The sequence below is a fragment of the Megalops cyprinoides genome, chromosome 16 (assembly GCF_013368585.1).
Source record: "Megalops cyprinoides isolate fMegCyp1 chromosome 16, fMegCyp1.pri, whole genome shotgun sequence".
NCBI classification, from domain to species: domain Eukaryota; kingdom Metazoa; phylum Chordata; class Actinopteri; order Elopiformes; family Megalopidae; genus Megalops; species Megalops cyprinoides.
Window position 1 is genome coordinate 15,863,284 of NC_050598.1, and position 24,060 is coordinate 15,887,343.

A 24,060-nucleotide genomic window follows, 5' to 3' on the forward strand; every position below is an offset into this window, starting at 1 on the left:
AGTGCGAGCGGACCGTGCGTGGCTCCACGGACACCCCAGTGGCTGGGGCTTATCCCTGTCTCTCAGGTTGGGTGGGTTCTAGGCAGACTTGGCCACTGTGGGTTCTGTTCATCATCCTCCATATGGGCTTCCTCACCAAGGAACCACTTAAGAGCTCTTGGAAGAGAACTGTAACAAGTGCCTGACTGAAACGAGCTGTACTGGGAGCACAGAATAACATAATCATTTTTGCGTTTGTCTCAAAGAATGTATGTGAAAGGTTAAATGTCCAAAATGTGGAAGTGTCATAATTTATGATTTTGAAAGCTGTGGTTTGGACTTGCAAAGTAATTCCAAACTGGAAATCAGCTGGGTTTCTCCTGGGGCTCGTACAGAACTAGGTCGATTTACATTCCTTAACTCACTTAATTTACGCTTTGGTGCCATGTATCGCTGACATTTTACATATTATCCATGTGTACCCCTGGGTATTCACTGTGTTGGCTAAGGATAAGCGTCTTGCCTGAGGATACAGCAATGCTGCATCAAGGATTCAGGTGTCTTACTTTACAGTTCTAATTCCCTAACTATGGATATATTTTTGGTATGGATATATGGATATATGCTTCAAGATGATTGTGGGAGGGTCACTGGAAAACAGACTGGCAGCATCTGTGTAAACATATCTGTACAAAGAGCAGCCTCATCCATGGAGCGATGTTGCCAGCATTAACCATAATGTCAATGCCAACCTTAATTCCGACCCCCAATTACAACCTGTACCCCAGCACTAGCCCAGAGCCAGAGGGACAGTTAGTGAGCATGATCGCTTTAGCAACATTGTTGTTGTGAACTGATCTGCCTAGGGGTCTGTGTGCACCGCCTATAAGGCAACTGTTTGACTTGGCTCTGCAGGATGAGGGTGCCTACAAGGAGATCCCCATAACTCACCATGTGAAAGAGGGCTGTGAGAAGGCCGACCCCTCTCAGTTCGAGCTGCTCAAGGTGCTAGGCCAGGGCTCCTTCGGAAAGGTGGGTCCCTTTCATTAATGACCTCTTACTACAAGCTTCAGACTGCTGTCTTCCGCTAAGATGGGGTCAGTCTTTCTCTCTCTGTCGAAATGGCCTTTTAAAGGCTGTCCCAGTCTGCGTACACCCCTTCTATGGGTAAGCTGCATGTGCCATAATAAGCACCTTACGTGACATAATCTGGAAGAGCCATTCCCTCACAGCCTCTAGCAGTTTTAATACTGTTAATTCTACCCTCTGAGGCTTTTAACAGGATTATGTATGGAAGGAATAGCACCTGCAAATGTAATTACATAGTTGATTTCATGACAGAATATTTTTTTTAAATTATTTTAAAATGACATCACATGCAGTATTTTAAATTTCAATGGTCAAGGTTGAAAACAGACAGAAATAGATACTGAAAATACAGAATGCTTGCCATGAGCCTGGTTAAATAGTTTAAGTGCTTTAAGGTTTAAGGTTAAACACACATCCAAAAATAACCTCTTTGAGTTGACTTCGTTATGTTTGTTGTTTACACCTTATAACACATCCTCCCAATGTGGACCCCAGCTCAGACCAGCGATTTGACGTGTTTGTTGTATTCTTAGGGATTATATTCTTGTATTCTTAGGTATTTCTTGTGCGCAAGATTGTGGGTCCAGATACCGGGCAGCTGTATGCAATGAAAGTATTGAAAAAAGCTTCTCTAAAAGGTGAGTCTAAAAAATCAAAAGTATCCATGTGCTGTGTGTCAATGCATAGTTAGTGCATTTGTAAAATGTGTTTACCTTTGGGCAAAAAGCATAAGTATGGTTCTTAGTCCCAGTTTTTCCTGATATGCACAAACAGTGAGATGGTGAGTGGTAGGAGTTTTTTTTTTTTTCCTTTTTCTCAGAACACTTAGGGATCACTTTTCACTTCATTCCACATATCGTGAAGACTACATTTCTCCTGAAATTGATAATCCATCAGAAATTAAGAGGATTGTTGAATTTCCTGACAAATGAAATAGAGCTATACAGTTAGTAGGAAGGATGTGTCAATGCTGGATCTGGTGGCAGCTTATTTTTCAACATTTCAAGGCTTAACAGTGTTTGGGACAATCAATGTCTTGTGTGCATCACCATGTGTTTAAGACGTCCTTTGCACCTCCGTTCTGTCCTAATGCCTCTGTGCCCCCTACTGGCACATGCTTCTCTTTGCATGGTAGTGAGGGACCGGGTTCGAACAAAGATGGAGCGAGACATTCTGGTGGAAGTGAATCACCCCTTCATTGTCAAGTTGCACTACGGTGAGTCCGATACCTCTTTCCCACAGTGAAGCTGGAACCGGTGTCCCTCACTTCGTTCAGGACTTTGGCGGTGTCGTGGGGTCTGTTTTTGGCAATGTTGTATTACCAGTATTGCCAGTTCTGTATTGGCAATACTCATTCTGGCCTACTTGTAAGCAAGCTGCGGGCAAAGTAGACAAGCTGTGTATCTGCATTGCTTCCATCGGCAACAGTGATAAAAATCAGCTGATGGGTGTACAAAAGGCAGAGGTCATCGTCTTTCAGCACAGCAGCTATGACTAAATAGGATTCATTTGGAGTCTTGCTTTTTTGGGAAAACCAAGACTTTGAACTGCTAATGATGCCCAGGCGGTCATCCCAGTCTAGGCAGATGCTAGTATTCAATGTGATATTATGTAGCTACTACAAAACATGTTTTTTGAGCCACACTAGGTCAGATGGCTTTGGTTCCCACACATTCCAGCTCTACAGTGGATAAGGGTATGAGTCAGAGAGTGGACAGCATGCCCTGATGGTGGTGCTCTGGTATAGAATTCTTTCAGAATTATCCTTGTGAGGGTGGTTGAACTGGTGGTGTGCTTGAGACATTCACCACTTCCCTAAAGTTGGTTTTCAAAGACTTGCCTACTGTTTATTAAAAAATGCCTTTATTTCAAGCACAAGTTGTATATACATGGTAAATGATAATTGTAAGCTAAAGTACTGAGGGCATCCGTTTTGGCTGCTGTTTGTTTAGCCATGGTTTCCATGACAATTCAGAACGTAGTCTAACCTTTGTGCGGACGAGGACGCGCTGATCTGAGGCCTGTCGCTCTCTCTCCCTCTCCTCCCCCTCTTCTCTCCCCCTGTCCCCCTCACAGCCTTTCAGACAGAAGGAAAGCTCTATTTAATATTGGATTTTCTCAGGGGTGGAGATGTTTTCACTCGTTTATCCAAAGAGGTAAGCTCACCTTTCTCTTCCCGTTACTTTAATGTCTGTGTTTTATTCACTCTCTCCTCTGCAGTAATATTTCATTTCAAATTTCATCTTACTTACCAGTCATTGATGGCTGATACTTACTGTTAGTGTTCTCAGTGAGAGAAAATATAAGTGTTTGAGGAGAGCATGGCCATATTTCTTTCATGGAAGAGGGGTCTGAGTGTGTGTTAAACATAGATGTACTCGGCCTGAGGCTGAGTTCAGAACCCGTCTTTGATCATCGTGTTTCCAGAGCACAGTGGACATCAATCCCCTACTGTCTTTTTGGGGCTACTTGACCTCAGACTGGGTCATGTACCTCATGAAAGCCAACACCGATAAAGATCAATTTCTCAGCTGTACCACTCCAGTCAGACTTAAATTAAATATTGAAAAACATACATGGCCAGGCAATATGATCTAGAAATTGACTGTTATAATAACTCTTGCTTCTTGTGTATCACTGATGAATAACATGACTGTGTTTGTTTTGGAATGTATTTTCCTGATAATGTGTTGATGATGATGATGATGATGATGATGACCTGTTTGTTTGCGGAAAAAGATCAGAGGGTAAATCTGTCCAGTTCTTATTAGGTTATGTTTACAGAGGAGGATGTGAAATTCTACCTTGCAGAGCTGGCCCTTGCATTGGACCACCTTCACAACCTAGGCATTGTTTACAGAGACCTGAAGCCTGAAAAGTAAAGTATCTCATTACCTTTGACCTTTCTTATCTCCTTTAACCTTAGTAATGACACAGTCCCCCCCCCCCCCCTCCACTGAGAACACTTTGACATGTTTCTGTTAAAATCCACATGCTAGTGCACACCTCACTTTAAACATTTAGTAACATTTAGTAATGAAAAAAATGCCCCCTTTCCTTTTAAAGAGAGAGGCTGTTTAGTGTGTACCTTGGTGATGGTGTCCTGCCAAGTCATTCACTGCTATAAGAGTTTGCGTAGACAGCGGCATGATATTTACAGTAACTCAGTTTGAATTTCTGTTCTAGACTGCAGTAGTTTGGCTTGGGTTTATGGAGTTTTTTTTTCTCATTGATCTAATGTTTTGACAATGTTTGTACATGCCTGTATTGGAGAATGTGATTTTATTTTTCAGTATTTTGCTTGATGAAGCTGGGCATATCAAGCTAACAGGTATTTGCCTTTTCCTCTTCTTTTTTTATATTTGTTTTTATATTCTGTTCCATGTAGAGAGGATTATGAAAGAATTAATGTGCAAAGTTTAATGTACCAGGTGTTCTGACTAAACATATTCATACAGAAGTGAAAAATGGCTCTCATTGTCATGGCAATACAAAGTGGAGGAGTAGTGCCTCAAAATGAATGCAAATATTGTTAAACGCACCCATCAGACTTGCATAGAAATACGCAACAGCCTTGTCTCCATTATCTTGGGCAGCATCAGCATGTTACAAAAGAGGACATTTTAAAGCTTGTTTGTATTGTCTGAGGCTGTTAAAGCCAAAAAACGGTGCAGATAAAGATGCAGTTTTATTTTAATTGTAATTTTCCAGTAGTTTATTACACTCTTTCAGCACATAAGTTAGTAATATGAAAATGGTATGTACTTTGTACATTTGTATATATGTATGCATGCCAGTTTGTGTCTGTGTTTATGTTATGTGACTAATTCTGCCTTGTTTCCATGCAGACTTCGGGCTCAGTAAAGAGTCAGTAGATCAGGATAAGAAGGCCTACTCTTTCTGTGGCACTGTGGAATACATGGCCCCAGAGGTAGTTAACAGGAGAGGACACACGCAGAGTGCTGATTGGTGGTCACTCGGTGTCCTAATGGTACGCCCCCACAGTTTGACTCTCCCCCTCTGTCTCCCGTACACAAATACATTTTCTATGGTCTCCTCTTACCGGTGCATAATGATAAAAATGGTACTGTAAATCGTTTTGGCCTGTCCTTAATTTTGCGGCTAGTACATAGCACAGCACCATTAGAGCTCAGCAGTGTGTCAATGTTTCCTGTGCTCTGACACCATTAGAACTCAGCAGAATTTATAGCACATGTAACATCAATGGATATGTCTGATTTTTATTTTTATCCCCCTTAGTTTGAAATGCTGACCGGGACTTTACCATTTCAAGGCAAAGACCGCAATGAGACCATGAACATGATCCTCAAGTAGGTGTTATTGCTTCTGTGGTCCCCAGAAATGTCTTTCTTCTGATGTTGTCAGCCCAAAGGCCTTTCTTTCTGACAAGCAGTGGATGTTCACCAAGAGGAGTTTGTGGGGGTGTTAAGGGAAGAATTGGATTGAAATGTTTAAATCTAAAAATACTGAAAATTGTCATGTTAAATTTTTTCTTTGTACTTGTCTGAGGCAATTTAATGCCACGTGAATCTATTCATATGTACATCACCCTCGTTGCATCAGAGCCTGGGAAGTGTTGAACTTCTAAAAATAAAATGTCATTGTTTACTTTTCAATCAATCTGGATCTTCTTCTGGTCATCTGATGACGATCCATATCAATCAAAATATCATAGATGATAAAATGTTTTTTTTAATTTATTTAAAACCCTACCAATACATCCTAAGAATAGCTGAAGATATACCTCTGTATAATGCATGGTTTCAGTTAGAAGGACTCATAATTAATTGATTGTCATTTCCTTTTGACCTCTCCCGCAGGGCGAAGCTGGGAATGCCTCAGTTCCTGAGCCTGGAAGCTCAGAGTCTTCTCAGAATGTTGTTCAAGCGGAACCCAGTGAATCGTTTAGGTACTCGCCCTGCCTTTGCTCTTCCCTGTGCGTGTGCCGATGATGAGATCTCCTGTTTGACGTTGCTGTAGAGCACAGGCTGCAGCGCCAGTATGTGGGTGGAGCTGTGCTCATTCTCTCTGTTTGCGGTCCAGGTGGCTCCTGGTCTCAAAGCTGGTGTTCAGACTGGCCAACCAAAAGAGCAACTGAGAAATTCTGCACTTAGTGTACGGTGCCTTAAGCTCCACTCTTCCAACTTGCTACTAATTACTGTTAAGTAAAATGTTAAGTGTTGAATGTGAACTGAATTTCACTGTTTAGCTGTGGTAAGATTTCATTTTGCTTGGAAGAACGAAAATGTTGAAATTGTTGTGGCACACACAAGCCGGAACAGCTAATTAAACCGTGGCAGGTGGCAACAGCAATTGGGCTTTTTTTCCCTTCTCTAAATGAGAACACTGTGAGTCATGCCCTCCTCCACACATTCTAGTTACAGGGTTCCCACGGTCCTTAGATCTTTGAAAATAATTTCATCCCAGAAAGGCATGGAAAAGTTTTGAAAAATGGTCATATTATCCAACTCTCCTTGAAAAGTCATTGGCCATTACCCAAATCTTCCCCCTTTCCACCTTTTTCTTACTTTCTGTCACAATTTTTAAGAAATTATTTCCCTTTCTTGTTAAATCGATGGTCTGGTGTAATTTACTGTCAAGTCTAGCAGTACTGCTAACAAATCAGTTGTCTAGCTTCATTGGCTGCTTATACATAAACCCCACCACCAAAAATCATTGGTGACCAGTATTCGCTGCCAAGAGCATCTGCAAGTGTGTGCTTGCCAAAATAAATAGCCCAGTTTCAATTGTATTTGAGTGTTGTAGCAGTGATAATAATCCTTAAACATTTCATGCTAAACTTTAACAGTATTTGAAAAGACATGTAAAATTTAAGAAACCAGTGGTTACTTGGCCTACCGAGGGGTGTGCTTATGTGTGTGTTTGTGTTTTGTGTATGTCTGTGTGTGTGTCTATATGTCTGGGTGTGTGTGTACATTCCTATATGTGCGGTTGTCAGACAGTCTAGCAGTGCCCCACTCTCTGCTTTCCGTCACTGCTTCTTTGTCTTTTCCAGGGGCAGGTCCTGATGGAGTGGAGGAGATCAAAAGGCACGCCTTCTTCTCCACCATCGACTGGAACGTGAGTGTAAAATAAATCCCACTTTGGGGGGAAAAAAAAAAAAAAATCCCACAAAAGCACAGACTGTGCCCGCTGTCATACCAGAGTCTGCCGGCCGCACTGAGACCAGAAGAGACGTTCAGAGACAGGGCTTCAAAAGGCGTGGCCCTGAGGTTAGGAGAGAAGCCCGGCCATGCTCTTCGTCTTACTGCCAGTGCGGCAGCCGGCCAGGCAGCGGGCCAGCTTCTGGCTGAGCTGTGCTAATGGGCCCTGCAAGGAGCCTTTCAGGAGCCAGCGCTACTTTATGGACCGTGAAGACCAGACAAGATCACTCCCGCCAAGTAGACAAGGTTAATCTGTCATATCCACAGCTCTCCACAGTGAGGGGTGTGGCATAGACACACCCCATGTCGAACTGGCTGGGTCCTCTCTGGTCTTTTCGGTTTGTGCTAGAAGTAACAGGTGTGGGCAGTGTCATCCCTGTAGTCTCAGTTGTTGGATATGCTTTATGAAATGTTGCCTTGATGGCTGAGAATAATGGTTTCATGGTGCAGTCAGCCCAGTGCCTAACCAGCCATGCAGGCTGATGTGGTATGCTGTCACTGGAACTAAGACAGCTGAGCTGGTGCTGTATGTCCGTGGGAGGAAGCAGATTTGTTTTGGAAGGGATAAGTATTTCTGAACACCTAGTATTCACCATGTACAAACCACATGTCTGTGATCCAGACCAGCCTGTCTTGATCAGAAACCTATGTATTGGAAAGCAGAATTATAAAACATTTCTGCTCAGAATTGCCTTTTTGAAGTGAATTCCTTTGTTGTCATCAGGGTCAGCAAGCTAACTGGCTTTGAAAGCGTGGTTTGAGGTCATTAATGTAATGTTTCAGGCCAATAGTACAGCACATCAACTGGTAGGGGCATTCTGCTCACAATCTTTCAACTTGCATTTTTATAACTAGGGTCTGGCATTTGTCTCCAGGCCTGGCTCAAAGCATGTTTTCTGGCAATCTAGTGTCAGGATAATAAGGCCTTTCTTTACAGGAACAGACAACCAAACTGGTGTGTCCCTCTGTTCTGGCTTGCAGAAATTGTACAGAAGGGAAGTTCAGCCTCCATTCAAACCGGCAGCTGGGAAACCAGACGATACGTTCTGTTTTGACCCGGAGTTCACAGCTAAAACTCCTAAAGGTAGGCTTGAGAACCTCTGCTTAGGTTATCACAGAATGAACATTCAAAAAAAAAAAGTAACAAGGATCATGTATGGTACAGAGTTAGTTTGATGTTTATTCATTGCCCACAGTACCTGGCTATAAATGTTTAGTGATTTTATTAAAGACGCTGGTAAGTAAGTAGCTACACATGACAGTTGTTTAAATGCACAAGATGTGATGAGGCTATGGGAATATGCAGATGAACAAACATCTGCATTCAGACTGTAGCAAACCTTAGCTTTCTAGCTGGCTGAGATTAGCTTAGTAGTATAAGCCGTTCTTGTGCTGTGAGCACACACTGCAAAGAAATGTGTTTTAGAGCTTTCATCCCATAAACTGCTCTACCATAACATTCCTAAGTCCTTAAAAAAGGAATATCTGTCTCTTGCCAGTCTGTCCTTATCTGGTTGTGACAGTGAAAGTCACTGAAATGAGGCAGTTTATAGACATCCCGGTCCACTTGGTCCCTTTGCGGTGCTGTGTCCTTGGCCGTGTTCTGACAGTGTACCGCTCTGTGGTGGCAGATTCCCCAGGCGTCCCGCCCAGCGCCAACGCACACCAGCTCTTCAGAGGCTTCAGCTTCGTGGCCCCCGCCTCTCTGGAGGAGAGCAAGGGCCCCTCCCTGGTCAACATCCTCCCCATAGTGCAGGTAGGCCCCCAGGGGATCACCACAGCAAACGATACACGCACTATGACCTCATTGCGTTACCCTCCCTTCCAAAAACGCCGGCGTCAGAAGACCATTGTGAGTGTTGGTTTACCTCAGGTCTCTGTGTCTCCCCTACATTAGTTCTCATCTCACAGGCTAGACAGGAAGTGATGCGCGTGGTGCATAAGAGGGCAGCCTTACTTAGAGCAGGTGTCAGGGCTAATGAGTGTCAGGCCACTGTGCAGGCACTGCCTCTGGTGCTTGTTCCGGCTGGACTGCGAATTGGGTCAGGCCTGACAGTGAGGTGAAGAGTTTACTGCTCGCCTGGCAGGCCCCTTCGTCACTGAGTGGAGTCTAATCCCCGCTGTGGTTGGAGGCTACAGTCTCCTAAGTGGTGTGTGTTTACCTTCTGAATGGTTTCTTGGCGTGACGAAAAAGCTCTTTTTATGCCCTGCTGACAAACTCGAAAGCGGCCTTTATGTTTTCAGGTTGTCCTTCTGTCCTTCTGTGCTATAATCAAAAAACTGCATTCCAGTCTCCACAGCTACCAGTTCCCCTTTTCCCCTTGCATTTTGATTTTACTTGACACAAACGTTGTCCCAGATGTTCCCCTGATCTTTCCTTACTGTGACAAGGTCAAAGGAGAGTTTTTCAAGTACAAGTTCATTACTTGTGTTTTTTGAGGTTTTCTTCAACAAAAATCATTCCTGTTTTTTCAGCTTCTTTACCTAGTAGATTATTATAAATGTAGGTGGCTCCTCACATCATACACTTTATTATATTGACATACTAGCTTCTATTCTGTACTCTTTACATACCAGTGAGTGTCTCCCCACCCTCTAAGACCTTCTTCGTACTGAATGCTTCCAGTCTGGCATCTCTTTTTTTTTTTCTTTTCCATTTTCTCCCCAATTTGGAATGGCCAATTCCCCGAATTCTGGAATGTCCAATTTGTCATCATCGATGTTCGGTCCCATTGCACAACCCCCACTGTCAATCCGGGAGAGCATGGACAAGCACTTGCCCTCCTCCGAGGCATGTGATGTCAGCCCCCTGCCGACGTACCCACCCCTATCCCCAGCGGAACAAAGCCAATGTATTCCGCCTGTGAGCTCCCAGTCACTGTCGGCTAGTGACACAGTCGGGTTCAAACCCGGGCCGTAGCGCTCAGTCTACACTCATACACTCAGAAAGAGTGCTTTTACCGACTGAGCCATTCAGGAGCCTCTGGCATCTCTTTTAACAACATTTTTGCAGTTATGGAAAGAGGGCATAATTGCTTTACCCACCATGTCTGACTGGTAGAGCAAGGTTCCCATGCCTTTGCCTTCTCCTTGACCTGCATATGACTTCACATTATTGGCATTTAGCAGATGCTCTTACGCAGAGCAGCTTACATAGGTTACAATTTTTACGTTACCCATTTATACAGCTGGATTTTTACTGAGGCAATTCTGAGTTAAGTACCTTGCCCAAGGGTACAACAACAGTGGCCCAGTGGGGAATCGACCTGGCAACCTTTCAGTTATGAGACCTGCTCCTCACCACTATGCTGCACTCCTGCCCTTCGATATGCTACACTGCATATCATTGTTTTCCTCTGTGTCTCCTAACCTGGACTTGGGCTCCTTCCCCAGCAGATGCATGGCAGCTCGGCGCAGTTCTCTGACGTCTATGAGCTCAAGGAGGACATCGGCGTGGGCTCCTACTCCATCTGCAAGCGCTGTCTCCACAGGGTCACTGGCATGGAGTTTGCGGTCAAGGTGCGGTCTCACAGCAGCGCCCACCCTACTCCGAGAGAGCACGGGTGTCTCACGGTGTCATCATTGGTAGTGAATGAGAATACGCTCATGGAGTGAGGATGCACTTTCAATGGGACCACTTTGGGCCATCTGCTGCTTGTCTGAAATAGCCCTGATTGTAAACCTAATGTGCCTTATCAAATCTTGTTTGCATTGCATGTGTCCAGGATCAGTAGCTACATCAGCAGCTAGCATCTTAACCGTATTGATAAAATGATGAAAATATTTGAATTTTGAGGTCTTTTTGGGAAGATTTTTGTCATCTTCAGTCCCTTTATGGCAATGACAAACGTTTGCTCATTAGATAAAAAATAAAAGATCAGAAGTATGGTATGTGCATGGGATTAGCTGGTTAGCTATTTCGATGGCTAGCTAAAGCACATGTACCATATGAAGCGATAAGTAGAAGAACACTGTTGTTCCTCAGCAATTCTTTCCTGGTTCCTCCATGAACCCATGTGACAAAATACTCTGTGTCAATGCAGATGGATTGATATGTGATTTGCGAAACCTGCATAATAATATCAACTGAAACATCTGAAGATTTTCCAGTTTAACTATCAATATCTCGCCCTCCAATTGTCATTAATACTATTACATTGCAATTACCCCACTAGACCTATTTTGTATTTGAAGGGAAAGATGTGTTAGTGGGCCTTATTTGGCCAAAAATGAAAGGGAAAATGCCAAATATACAATAAAAGGGCATCACTATTTTTCCAACAGTTCTGACAGAGTAGGGTCAAATCAATTACACATCTGCAACTCCTGTTTATGAAGTTAAGTAATACTTTCACTGTTAAAATATTTATGTGAAGTTCATTTTCCAGAACACCAGCAGAGGGCAGTACAATACAGTCAAATTCATAAGGTTGTCCTACTCCAAACACAAAACAAACATCTCAGCATACAAACTCACTGTTTTTTATTTGCAGATATTGACTTGGCCTTCTTATGGGTTTGTTTCAGCAAGCAAGATGTGGTACTTGAAGCTGAATATTTGCCATAAATATTTGCTCCAGTGCTATGTGTTAATTTAATTCTTTTTTTATTATTTCCATGTGATTGTAGATCATCGACAAAAGCAAAAGAGACCCATCTGAGGAGATCGAGATCCTCATGAGATACGGTCAACATCCCAACATCATCACTCTGAAAGATGTGAGTCCGCATCACCTCACATGTTTTTGTAGTTGAGTTTTTAGAGCATGAATACCAACACTGTTGATTGGAAAAAGACCCCAATTTAAATGAGTACTTTAATTTATTCAGAATCGTTAAGCCATCTTCTGTCTTGTGTATAAAACAAAATTCAAGTACGCTAGGGTTGGGTGATATCAGCATTTTCCCATTGTCATACACAATGTTGTTATTGTCAATTGGGGGGTTTAGTTACAAACTTTCATTGTAAATTATCGAGTAAAGGATAATCAGATGAAAATTGCTTTATTATTGTGTATGAGTGTTTGTGTTCAATAAGTTCAATCTTATTCAATCTGAAAAACTTCATTGTGAAAGTTTTATTTTTAAATAGGCTAACATAATAACTGTAAGGCACCAGTTTGGCCCACTCATTTGTGATGTTAGGGAGGCTGCTGCCACGCTCTGCCACACTGCAAAACTGACACTTTCTATGCATTCTCCCTCTGTTTTTACAGAACAGCAAGCTTTGTCTCCCAGCTACGGTTATATTGCAGATTGCAGAATTCCTTTTTATATAAACTGGGAATTGCACCAGCTTAGTCAAATAGTAAAAAGTCAAATATTATCAACCAGCATCTCAACTCTACTACACATTGACATGCCCTAAGAGTTATGTATTTTGTTTGTCGTGAGGTCAGAAAGCTTCACTGCAGTATACCTACAGTGGTCATGTCTGTACTCTGTACTTCACCTGTGGGTGATGTCAGTATGATTTTTCTTCTTGACCTTGGCTCAGGTCATGTACGTGGGTTTTTACCTCAGCTAGGCCCTGGGTGATGTATGTGGAGTTTGACCTTGGCTCAGCTCCGGGTGATTTAGATGGGTTTTTGACCTTCCCTGGGTGACGTAGATGGGGTTTCGACCCTGGCTGAGCCGGGGGTGATGTATGTGGAGTTTTGACCTTCCCTAGTTGATGTACATGGGTTTTAACCTAGGTGACGTAGTTTTGCATATGGTGTGCTCTAAGGCCCTTTTCCTATGGCAGGTGTATGACGAGGGCCGCTTCGTGTACCTGGTGACGGAGCTGATGAAGGGAGGGGAGCTGCTGGACAAGATCCTCAGACAGAACTACTTCTCGGAACGTGAGGCCAGCGCTGTTCTCTACACCATCACTAAAACTGTGGACTACCTGCACTGCCAAGGGGTAAGAATAGGGGGCAGCCACAGTCTGGAAACTAGGGAGCGTTGGGAGCTGGAGAGCATGTTTGGTGTGATGGCAGGTTTGGTTTGGTGGTACGGGGTGACTTTAGAGTAAGGATCTGGACCTGACCTATGGCCCGTCCCCTGTTTTTCAGGTGGTCCATCGGGACCTGAAGCCCAGCAACATCCTGTACATGGATGACTCTGGGAACCCCGACTCCATCCGGATCTGCGACTTCGGCTTCGCCAAGCAGCTCCGCGGGGAAAACGGCCTGCTCCTTACTCCCTGCTACACTGCCAACTTCGTCGCGCCCGAGGTGTGTGCATGCGTGTGGGCGGTTTGGAGATGGAGGGAGAGAGAAATGAGAGGGACTGTAAACAAGGAATGAGGTCTGGGGGTACAAATATTCAGGGAAAAATGTAGTCCAGCGTTTTGAAATTGCTATGTTATTGACTGTCCTTGTTGTCATTTTAGTCAAACCTCTAAGAATTTTTCTAGTCCAGGCACATGGTGGCAATGTTGTGCATACTGCAGCACAATCTAATTCCAGTGGGCTCTTGTAATTTCATTTGTCCCGGCATTTTCTCATTGTTTAGTTACACATTACACAGACCTGTTACTTTTAAGTTAATGTACGGTAGACACCAAAAACTGTGTGTACATATGTGTGTGTGCAAGCAGGTCCGCAGTGTCCTAACATTACTGTGTGCGTTTTAGGTCCTGATGCGGCAGGGTTACGATGCAGCCTGTGATATCTGGAGCCTGGGAGTGCTGCTGTATACCATGCTTGCAGGGTAAGTGTGTATACACACAGACACACTCTCACCCTCACCCTCACGTAGACATATATGCATACATACAAATACAAATAGATGTATACATACACAAACAAGCACATGCACATGCAGATACACACAGATACAGAAAATGATCCAGAGTCCCAGATTGCAGTGCATTCACACATGGACTAAAGAGCTGTTAAACATCAGCTGCCAGGTGCATTTCTCACAGCAACCTTTTTGCATACTTGCCATTTCATTTAAAAGCCACAGTTATAAAAAGTTATAAAAACACTTTTGAAATAACAGTGGTTGACTGTGCTAAGTTTTATGGACTGTTTTATGGACTGCAGTTCAACTCCTGTACTTCACAGATACACAGCACTGTATTTCTTTGTATTTTATGAAGTGTATGTATATGTGGGCACATTTAAAATTGCTTAGTTTGGAGAGTGCCTAATTTAAATATAATTAAATTGTGTATTATTGCCATTATTGTTGTGTTGATATATAGTATTTATAATGCTTACTATAGAGATGACACTCTGAAATCTGATTTACTCATTTCTGCATAATCCCTGTCATAGAGTGATGTAGAAGTTAGAAGCTGAGGGCACTGTGGACACTGCCCTATCTTTCTGACTCTCCTCATTCCCCTCTACTATGTAGGTACACCCCCTTCGCCAATGGTCCCAACGACACCCCCGAAGAGATTCTGATGCGAATCGGCAGCGGGAAGTTCTCTCTGAGTGGAGGCAGCTGGGACAGTGTTTCAGACTCTTCCAAGGTACAGAGACATCAACACACACAGAACGCTATCGAGTAAAACTAGGACAACATATCAGATCATTAATCATCATCAGTAGTTTTGTAATCCGTAACAAATGCGCATGTTGACATCTTCCTTGTCCTTCTCCAAAATTCTTAGAAAAAAATAGTCTCCCATTTTCCTTTTACACATCACATTAGTCGCAAGTGAATTGTAGCTTTCGTTGATGCACGCTTTCACAGCCTTGAGGGTCTCATGGACCAGGGTATCATGAGTGACACGTAAGCAGGAGGCTGTTCTGGCGAGCATGCTGGCGTCCTGCAGCGGTGAGGGAAAACAGCACGCTTATGAAACCACTGCACCGGAGAAACCCACCAGGTCTCATGCTGATGGCATTAGTCTTATTACACAGACCTTCCTCATGGTTGCCTGCAAGAGGGTCTGCTCTCATTGTTGGAGAACAATGGAAATGTTTTTAAATATTCCATTAACATCAGTCTTGAACAAAAGGATGTTCAGTAAGGCAGGGCAGATCGTCAACAAACTTATGTGTTGCCCAAAAGAACAGAATGTGGACGCGCTTTGTTCTGGAACAAAAATAGCATTGTGTAAGCTTGACTTTGAAGTTAACAATAGAAATCATCGACTTTTTATTGCCTCATTTTCAGTTGAGAGTTAAGATCGTTCTGTACTTTTTAAGCATTATTTATTGTGGACATCATTTGAAACACACAAGCATTGTTTAAAAATGTTATTAGACACATCTGGACAATTTAGATTGCAAATTCACGCTAGAACTGCCCCATAGGAGTATGGTTAGGTATTAAACTTGATATAAAGTTGAAGAGTGGGGACTGTATATGTAATGTAATTTATGTTGGATATTTTAAATGATGTAACAGCAACAGACCTTGACCATTTACATATATTAAAAAAAAAATACCTGAACACACATGCACATTGCATGCTGACATAGATACTGTGCATTGACATCTTACACAGATACTTACTGCAAACAGACGTTCTAGATAAGCACAAAACTTCTCATGGAAGGTGTAAAGGTGGCTCTGGCTTACCCTGATTCTTATGCTGTGAAAACTTGTTCCAAATGCAGGATCTGTTGTCTCACATGCTGCACGTGGACCCGCACCAGCGGTACTCTGCGGAGCAGGTACTGAAGCATGTGTGGATCGCCTGCCGGGACCAGCTTCCACACTTCCAGCTCACACGGCACGATGCGCCGCACCTCGTCAAGGTCAGCGAGAGAGGGGAACGGGGCTTTCGGACCGGAAATGACTGACTTTACATTCCTGTACAGTTATATCCTGATTTCTGCCTTGTTCGAAGGACGTGCGAATGTGCGTTTGTGGCAGCGTCAGCTTCACTGTGTATGTATGTGTGTGTGTATACGTACATTCTGTAGGGGGGATGGTTAACTGTTTGTGTGTATGCTCAGATCAAAGAGGGGTGCCTGTGCGTGCGTGTGCGTGTGCGTGTGCGTGTGCGTGTGCGTGTGTGTGTGCGTGTGTGTGTGTGCGTGCGTGCGTGTGTTTGTGTGTAGTTTACATAGTGGGATAACTAACCGTATGTGTGCATTTGTACACAGGGAGCAATGGCTGCTACATATTCAGCACTGAACCACAAAGCAGGTCAGCCAGTCCTGGAGCCCGTGGCTGCCTCCAGTCTGGCCCAGCGCAGGAGCATGAAGAAACTCACCTCCACCGACTTGTAGTGATCAGCCAGCCTCGTGGGGGCGTGTTTTAAGCGTGTGAGGCGAGGGGGTCCCTTCACCGGGGCTTCATTCTTTGTATTTATTTATGCAGACTTCCCCTGATCCCTGACCTTTTCCACTGGCCCCCTTCCCTTTCTCCACTCAGTCTCATTCCACCACGCCCACAACACCTGCACCTGATATCAGGGAAGCTTCCCGCGGGATCAGTGAGAAAACCACAAACCGGTACTGCTGGGAGGAGCACTCCTTCGTCGAAAAGCATTCGCTCGGTTTTCTCAGTGGGAAGCACTCACTCCTCCCCCGCTGCCCCCGAGCACAGTTAAAAGCACCAGCCCACACTCTCCGTTCACTGTGACTGTCCATCCCAAAATCTGCTGTTGTGAACCGTGGGTCGCATTTTTGCAGATCAGCAAGTGTCCAGCTCCTCTCTCTCTCTCTCTCTCTCTCTCTCTCTCTCTCTCAGCCTTGCACCGCCTCAGGTCTGATTTGGAGATGCCTCCCTTGCCCTCCGGCTCTTACGAATCTCTCACTAAAGTGTTTTTGAGGGATGTAGGAGGCTTGTTAAAAAGTCAGGTCCAGCACTTAGGAAAAGTCAGCAGCATGTTATAATCTGGAGACTTTTTTTGGATTCGGCAAGGGGTGTCAGAAAGGGTCAAATGTCTGAATTGGACTCAAGAGCATGGGGGGGAAAGGGAGACTCTCCTAAATGTGTGGTTGTGCAGTATCAGAATGTTCTGTGAAATGCGTGGCAACTTTTTTCATTTTTAAGCAAATCTTGGAGGCAGATCAAGCTTTAGTTTTGATGTTTTTTCAGTGCTTTATTTCCAAGAACAACGATGTTCATTCATAATGAGATGTATGCTGCTTCAGTTTGCCCTCAAGGCTTGGCAGAGTGTTGCTCTTTCAAAGTTGTGTTGGTTTCCAGTCTCTTTCCTTGCCCAGTTTTTTCCTTGCCTTTTCTTGATTTTTTTTCCCTGCTTCCAGAACATTTTGATTGTCTACTTGGGTTGATTTTAAGAGAATATTTGTTGTTAAAATCTCATTGCAACAGGGAATTTTCAAGGTCAGAGAATGTGAAATGTTAACTATCGCGGTGTTTTGTAGGCACAGTGTTATTGCTGAGGGGTGAAAGGTCAACAAATCAGGGACATGAAGGGTTTGGGGAATGGACACCCCCTCAGCTGCAAGAAGCCAAACTTCCTGCTTCGACATCATGAATCTCTTTGAAAAACATTGTGGAAATTGTATCATATTGTATTTATTTCGTTTATTTTTTTTAATATATTTTTTTCTTTGAAGGTCTGTACATATTGACATTAAAGATCATTATTGATGTGTGGCTCCTGCCTCTATGTATGTGTGCATTTCCTTTGTACTGGTATGAGAAGAATTAAGGTACAATTTGGCAGTTAAACTGTTAACCATATGAGGAAATGCAGAGATGTGATTGAAGAAGTTTAAATCTGGCTTTAAATATTGTCTCGTAATTCCCACACATGGTAGCGCTATTCCATGTTTTGGGGGCCTTGTTTTAATCAGAAATCTTGTTGCAGTATTAGACTTGGTGAGAGAGTGGGCTTGGTGAAGAGTGGCAGTTCTAACTGGGGTATCCGTCAACATTTAGGAGAAACCCCAACATCCCCCAACACCCCTGCTGGAGCTGAAGGACTGCATTCTTTTGCAACTTATGAAACCATTCCAATCATGGAGTTTTATATAGGGGTATGGTCTGTGTCCTTTCCTCTGGTAGAACGTCCCACAGTTACATTAAAGTTGCATCTGGTCTGCACAACAGTGGGAATGGATAGCACTGTAACTAAGGGGCAATGTAAAGGAAGAGCAGAAACCTAAGAACAGAGCCTTGGGCAGCACATGTTGCCCCAGTAAAACTAGAGGAGGTCTCTGAAACCTGACAACTCTGGTGTGAAATGAGAAAGTGTCTCCGGATCATTTTACGCGTTCTCTTCATCATAAGTTGATTATCAATTTAAGACGTAATACAGTTTCAGATGCCATTGTTCTTTGGTACTGACATTTCCACATAACTGGACAGTATATTCCAATTGTTAGAATAATGACTGCATTTACATTTTTCTTTTTTTCAGTATGGTTTTGCGTTTTGTAAGGTAGGTATGGTTATGAGTAAATACTAGATGGGGTAACCCAGAGTTTCTTAACCCTACTCCTGGAGGCCCACTGTCCTGCAATATCTTCTATCCTTGCTCCAAACACACCTGATTATTGTGATTAACATGCTTTTGATTAAATAAGGTGTGCTCAGCTAATCAAAAGTGCCACTGATGAGTTCAGTCAGGGAAGTAGAGCAGGGAAAGATGAAAAACGTGCGGAGCAGGGGGCCACCAGGAGCAGGATTGAGAATCAGTGGAGTAACCGATAAAATGCGATTAGACATTCTAGTAGTTGTAGTAACCTCTGCAGTCCATTGGGTGGCATTAACCAAGCATGGATGCTGCTCTATCTACAGGTATTCCAATGTTTAGTGAAGTAATCCTTAAAACCTTTTGAAGTTCTCAGGAATCCAAATTTTATTACAACAGGTTTAAAAAATAGCTGGTACGCACATTAGTACTTGTGTGTGTGTGTGTGTTGTGTGCAGACACATCAGCACTGAAACTAATTTAATAGTGTTGAGAGGCGGAGTATTTAACAGTGCATATATTACTTGGTCTACGTGTAATCTGAGGGTTCGATGGAATTTGAGATGTAAAAGGAATGCAGAACATTTATGAATTCCAGCGTTTTGCTGTTTCAGGGAGTATGCAATTTGCATAAATGTTTCCACCTGTGAACCACTACATTTTGCTTTCGTAGACCAAAATTGATAGTCATAGGGTAATGGTACACACAGAAGGAACTTATTTTTACCTAATCTGTATGTTTCTATTATATATATTCTAGTATGATAGTGATAAATATGGTCGTGATAATTGTAAATATCAGTGACTAAATATCAAGATCTGTAGAGGAAATGATAATATTGGCATGTGAATTATGTATTTACTTTATGATTTAGGGACGCCTTTGGACTGAATGTTTGTACAGAATGTTTCAATGAGCATGTCGCGGCTTTGGACCTATGCGTGCAGAACCGTGAAAGGGGTAAATACTCTGCAACATTGGTAGAACGCCGTTACTCACCGGGCGGGGCAGGCATGAACCTTGCTGAGGGAAAGACTTGTCCTCACAGTAGTACTAGTTTCTTATTAGAAATTTGGGGATGGTTTGATTCTAAAGAATCCCGGACGTCTGGATTCAGATTATACATTTCCCTATGATTGTCGGAGTAAATTAGGAGAAAGTTGTTTAAACCTCATAAGGTGGTTGGGACCCTCCACATTTCTTGTGTTCACTACTGTTACATTAGTTTCTGAGACAATGTGTGTGAAACTATACATCTCAGGCAGGTGATGTTTTGTATGAAACGCCAAGGTGCACTAAATCTGTTTTTTTTTCTGTCCCTGGTGTGTGTATGATGGCTTCCTCTAGGTGGCAGTGCTTACCCTGATAGGCAACACCAGATAGCAGTCCCACCCCCTAGATCATCTGTGTCTGCGTTCCTAGCAGTTACAGAGAAATGAAAGGATGCAGAGAAATTTGGACCAGGTCTGTGTTGTTTCGCTGTACATGGACGGTGTTGCTCCCTAACTTAAAATCTGATTAAGACTCAGAAACATACAAACGTGAAATGAAGTCGTGCAGGTGTCTGAGTCCAGAAACTCTGCTCCCCTTACCATACTGACATACCTACATGCCTCTCAAGGACCAAAACTGCCTACCTGTCACACGTATTCTAAAATGACCTGGCAAATTTTCCAGGTGTCTGTCCCTCCCTCGTGATGCTTAGCTGCTGCAGTGAGACCACGGTGTGGAACCACTGGGGTCACCGCAGGGGATCGAACGGGAGGGACTGTCACGGTCGTGCAGTAGACAGTGGAGCGGCAGAAGCCGGTAGTGGGGTTATCCCCACCACAACGCCATCCTAGGGGACAGCGAGGGTCTCAAGCAGGGACACGCCGCCAGCCCCTGCTCCTTTCCTGTCCTCCTCTCTTCTCCAGCACGAGCGGTGTGACAGGCGGGGATGGTGCTGCGTCTGCTGACAGGGTGCTGTCGTGCCCCCCCCTCCCCCTCCCCCCACTGTCAGCTCGATGAGATGAGAGCGTGCAGAGCGGCGCTGATATCACTGTGGTGAGGTAAACAACTCCGCTAATTACATTGCCACGGTCTTCTTTGTTTTAGGGCTCAGGACATTAATTACCCCCTGATGTCTTCTATATTCTGGCTTGCAGTATGTGTTTTTATTTTCTTTTTCTCCCCCCCCCCCCCCCCCCCCCGCCCCCCCGTTTCATATTTTGTTAATTTACTCCCAAAAGTGATAAACTTGCGAAGACCTCCGCATTTCTGTCTCTTTTCTGTTTGCGCCATTTTTCATGGCTGGGGGTGAGGCCATGCTCAGGTGTGAATTTATTTATTCCAATTAACGGAGGGCCCCTGAAGTAAGCCAATTAGCGTGCCGCACTTAATGAAGTCATTAGCTGTCAGATTAGCTTTTGGAAATGCTTGTCACTGGTACAGAGTCAGGCACAACACTTGGCTAATAAAACCAGCAGAATTAATGGACTGAGTAGCATAGATAATGACTTAATGTGGAACATATAGGACAGAGACTGATCAGCCCACTGTCTCAAATGAAGATATCATTTGAAGTAGTCATTTACTTAAAAAAGATTTCTTCCTCTGCGGTAAATATTCTCCTTTCTCTCATATATTCAGTGCTTGTCAGGCACTAAGTGGGGACTAAATGCCCTCCCTCAGTGTCGGCTATTATCAATGATGTTTGAACCTTGCTTTTAATATGTTTTTTTTTTTTAATTTCCATTGTACTTTGCTGTGATGTTGTATTCTCATGCCCTACAGGGAATCTTTTCCATCTGATAGAATGCTGAAATATTCTCAACATTAGTCCTAAATGACAATGTCTTACAACGAACCATCGTGTTGTAAAATACTTTTTCAGAGTCAAGGTTTTGTCAGATTTTCATGTCTTTTTTTTTTTTTTTGAGATCAACTCACACTTATTTGCAGTCAATTGCCATCCATTTTTGCCAAAAGTATGTGAGACTATACATTACATCACACTCAGTTAACATCCTAGTCCTAATTTTTAATAAAACTTGCTATTTACACATTTGAGACAAGCATGTATTTTTCACATACCTACACCTGTCTAATATTTAAAAGATATGCTGCAGCTACATTTCTAACTGTCTAACCATGGGTGAAACAGGCTTTATATGCAGTGTGGCACGACTGAGTAAGCTGGGCAGGAAAGTTTATCTTAATGTATGCAAACCCCAGCCCTCTAAAGATCTTAAATGAATCTTGAATGTCACATGGCTTGTGCTGTGATGTAATAACATTATTTCACATATGAAATAAAAAAATGAACTCAGACAGAAGCAGTGATGAATTAAGTTTACATACATTTAAATTCCCGCTCAGCAATCCACAGAAACCAATCAAATTCTTCATGTATTAGTGGAATGGAACGGGCACTAATAGGGTGTTCTTCTGCTATTCCTAAACGCTTTTGAATTTTAAAGATAAACACTTACATCTAATTTATAATTCCCTCATTTTATGCCCACACTCCAACCAAAGAAGTACCATGCACCACAGATTTCTGTGTTTGGTTATTTTTTTTCATAACACCAGAATTTATCACTTTTTGTGCATTACTTTCTCCGAAATTGAAAATTTAATCAAATCAGAATCTAAGCACTTTTACTATCCATAGATAATCATTCTGCTATTACCAGTGCCATTTTATAGCTCTCATCCCTCATAGACTATCAAGCTCCAGGTGACTGGTGTTATTTTTTTGTCCCTTTAACTTCACTCCCAGTCATAACCTGCAACTATGGTTCCTAGATTACAGTCGTAGTTCACTGTCAGAGCAGTAGGTGGTAGCAATCAGCCTTCGTCTATTGGAAGAGTTCTCAGCTCTGGATTGAACAAGAAGAAAGAACCTTTTTCTCTGTTATAGTAAGTTTAGTTCTACCAGGGTATGTATGAGTAAATGTCTTTTCCCTGTTTAAATAGTGTCAGTCAGCCAGCTGTCATGCATTCAATCGTGTAATGTGACAGTGACAACATGGGAATTTAGGCAAAATTATTAAAAAATACAGAAAATACAACGCTTGGAGCTATGTTTTAGATGGGTCCGTGTTTGCTGTACATGTATGTATGTATGTACAAATATGGACATATAACAGTTTGAAAACATCGTCAGGCATTATTGATACATTTGGAAACAGTGTTGTTATTGCAGTGTGTATAGCCATCTCAGCAACTGGAAAGATTCTCTCTTTCTCTCTGTTGTCTTTTCATTTTGTGTAAAGCTCCTTATTTTTTAAACAGGGCTACTTTTAGAATTAGCCGATCATTGACACTGCCAACCAACGCTTCAGTGCTGAGCCAATGAGCACGTCACAGTACACCACAGAGTTATCTTGCATTCTCCCGTCTAAAACTTCTGCCTGTAAGCAGAGGGGTTTTATTCCTGCGGAGTGGAGGGGTTGGGTTGAGCTAAGCACGAACACGAGTGAATCGTAAACGTGAAATTGATTTTGGTAACACAATTAATCTTATCAGGGATTCCTCTCTTTACCTCCCCCTCCTTGGCTCCTTGGAAGAAAATTTCTTTGAAGGCTGCCGGTGCCTCTTTACAGTTCCATCAGTAAACTGCTTTGCTTATAAAATCCTGCTATCTGATTATTGGAATTGTTATTACACATTTTATTATATTTTTTTTGGTAATAAGACAGTAGGACTGACTCTTTAGTGCTTGCATGCTCTCCCCTGGAAGAATCTGACATGTGTTTAATATTAGAGGTTACCTCAGATGGTGGGATAGAATGGGCAAAGTAAACTAAAGCAGACTGTTGGAGGTGAGAAACCTTATATAGCAGGGGCACTGAAATTGTGGCCATAGTGCAGACAAAGAACGATGGTTTCTGTAGGTTTCTTTAATTTGCTTGGCCCCAGGGAAAGTTTGGGCCTGTTCCAGGACCCTGTTATCAAATGTTTGTTGTCTAATTTGATGTGACTGCACTTTGCCTCCAGCTCCTCCTCCTGCATCGATGTAGAATTTTTACGTTGATGCTAAAACTGGAAGCTTAGGAATTTCTTGAGGTGATCAGCATAAATTACACATGCACAGAAACCAGGCTACAATATGTGCCGGCTATCCCCGATTGTATGGTTGTGCTTTGTAGCATGGATGTCTTGGTATTTGTGGATGAATACATCTTTCTTTCTGAATTTCTTGAAGAAAGCAGTCTGTTGAAAGCAAAATTTTCTTTTCCTCTGGTAGGGGTATATTCAGGGAAGGGGGAGGATGTTGCAGTATTCCTGATTATTAGTCCTTATTGACAACAAATGTCCCATTCTGAAGAAATCATCCCAGATGTTTTATGGAAATTCTTGCCCTTTTCTGTTTCTCTTGGCAAAATAGTAAATGATTCCTTATTCTTTCTCTTTGTTCTTTCTTTATCTCTGCTCATGATAGGGATAAGTAACATGTCTAATGCTCACGGGTAAGTGCA

At 42.9% G+C, this 24,060-nt stretch overlaps 1 protein-coding gene across 1 annotated transcript in view; it reads left to right on the forward strand.

Annotated features, from left to right (window-relative positions):
• LOC118790813 (ribosomal protein S6 kinase alpha-6-like) overlaps nt 1–17,621 on the forward strand; it is a 29,082-nt gene extending 11,461 nt beyond the window's left edge. Inside the window, exons 3-22 of the mRNA XM_036547884.1 lie at nt 895–1,011; nt 1,625–1,706; nt 2,204–2,284; nt 3,145–3,224; nt 3,840–3,946; nt 4,362–4,399; nt 4,917–5,059; nt 5,329–5,399; nt 5,910–5,998; nt 7,106–7,170; nt 8,235–8,337; nt 8,885–9,009; nt 10,647–10,772; nt 11,883–11,972; nt 13,000–13,158; nt 13,310–13,471; nt 13,873–13,949; nt 14,604–14,721; nt 15,818–15,958; nt 16,310–17,621. Coding sequence (XP_036403777.1) covers nt 895–1,011; nt 1,625–1,706; nt 2,204–2,284; nt 3,145–3,224; nt 3,840–3,946; nt 4,362–4,399; nt 4,917–5,059; nt 5,329–5,399; nt 5,910–5,998; nt 7,106–7,170; nt 8,235–8,337; nt 8,885–9,009; nt 10,647–10,772; nt 11,883–11,972; nt 13,000–13,158; nt 13,310–13,471; nt 13,873–13,949; nt 14,604–14,721; nt 15,818–15,958; nt 16,310–16,435 — 2,100 coding nt within the window. The 3' untranslated portion in view covers nt 16,436–17,621. The remainder of the gene's footprint in view (nt 1–894; nt 1,012–1,624; nt 1,707–2,203; nt 2,285–3,144; nt 3,225–3,839; nt 3,947–4,361; nt 4,400–4,916; nt 5,060–5,328; nt 5,400–5,909; nt 5,999–7,105; nt 7,171–8,234; nt 8,338–8,884; nt 9,010–10,646; nt 10,773–11,882; nt 11,973–12,999; nt 13,159–13,309; nt 13,472–13,872; nt 13,950–14,603; nt 14,722–15,817; nt 15,959–16,309) is intronic.
• The last annotated feature ends 6,439 nt before the right edge of the window (nt 17,622–24,060 follow it).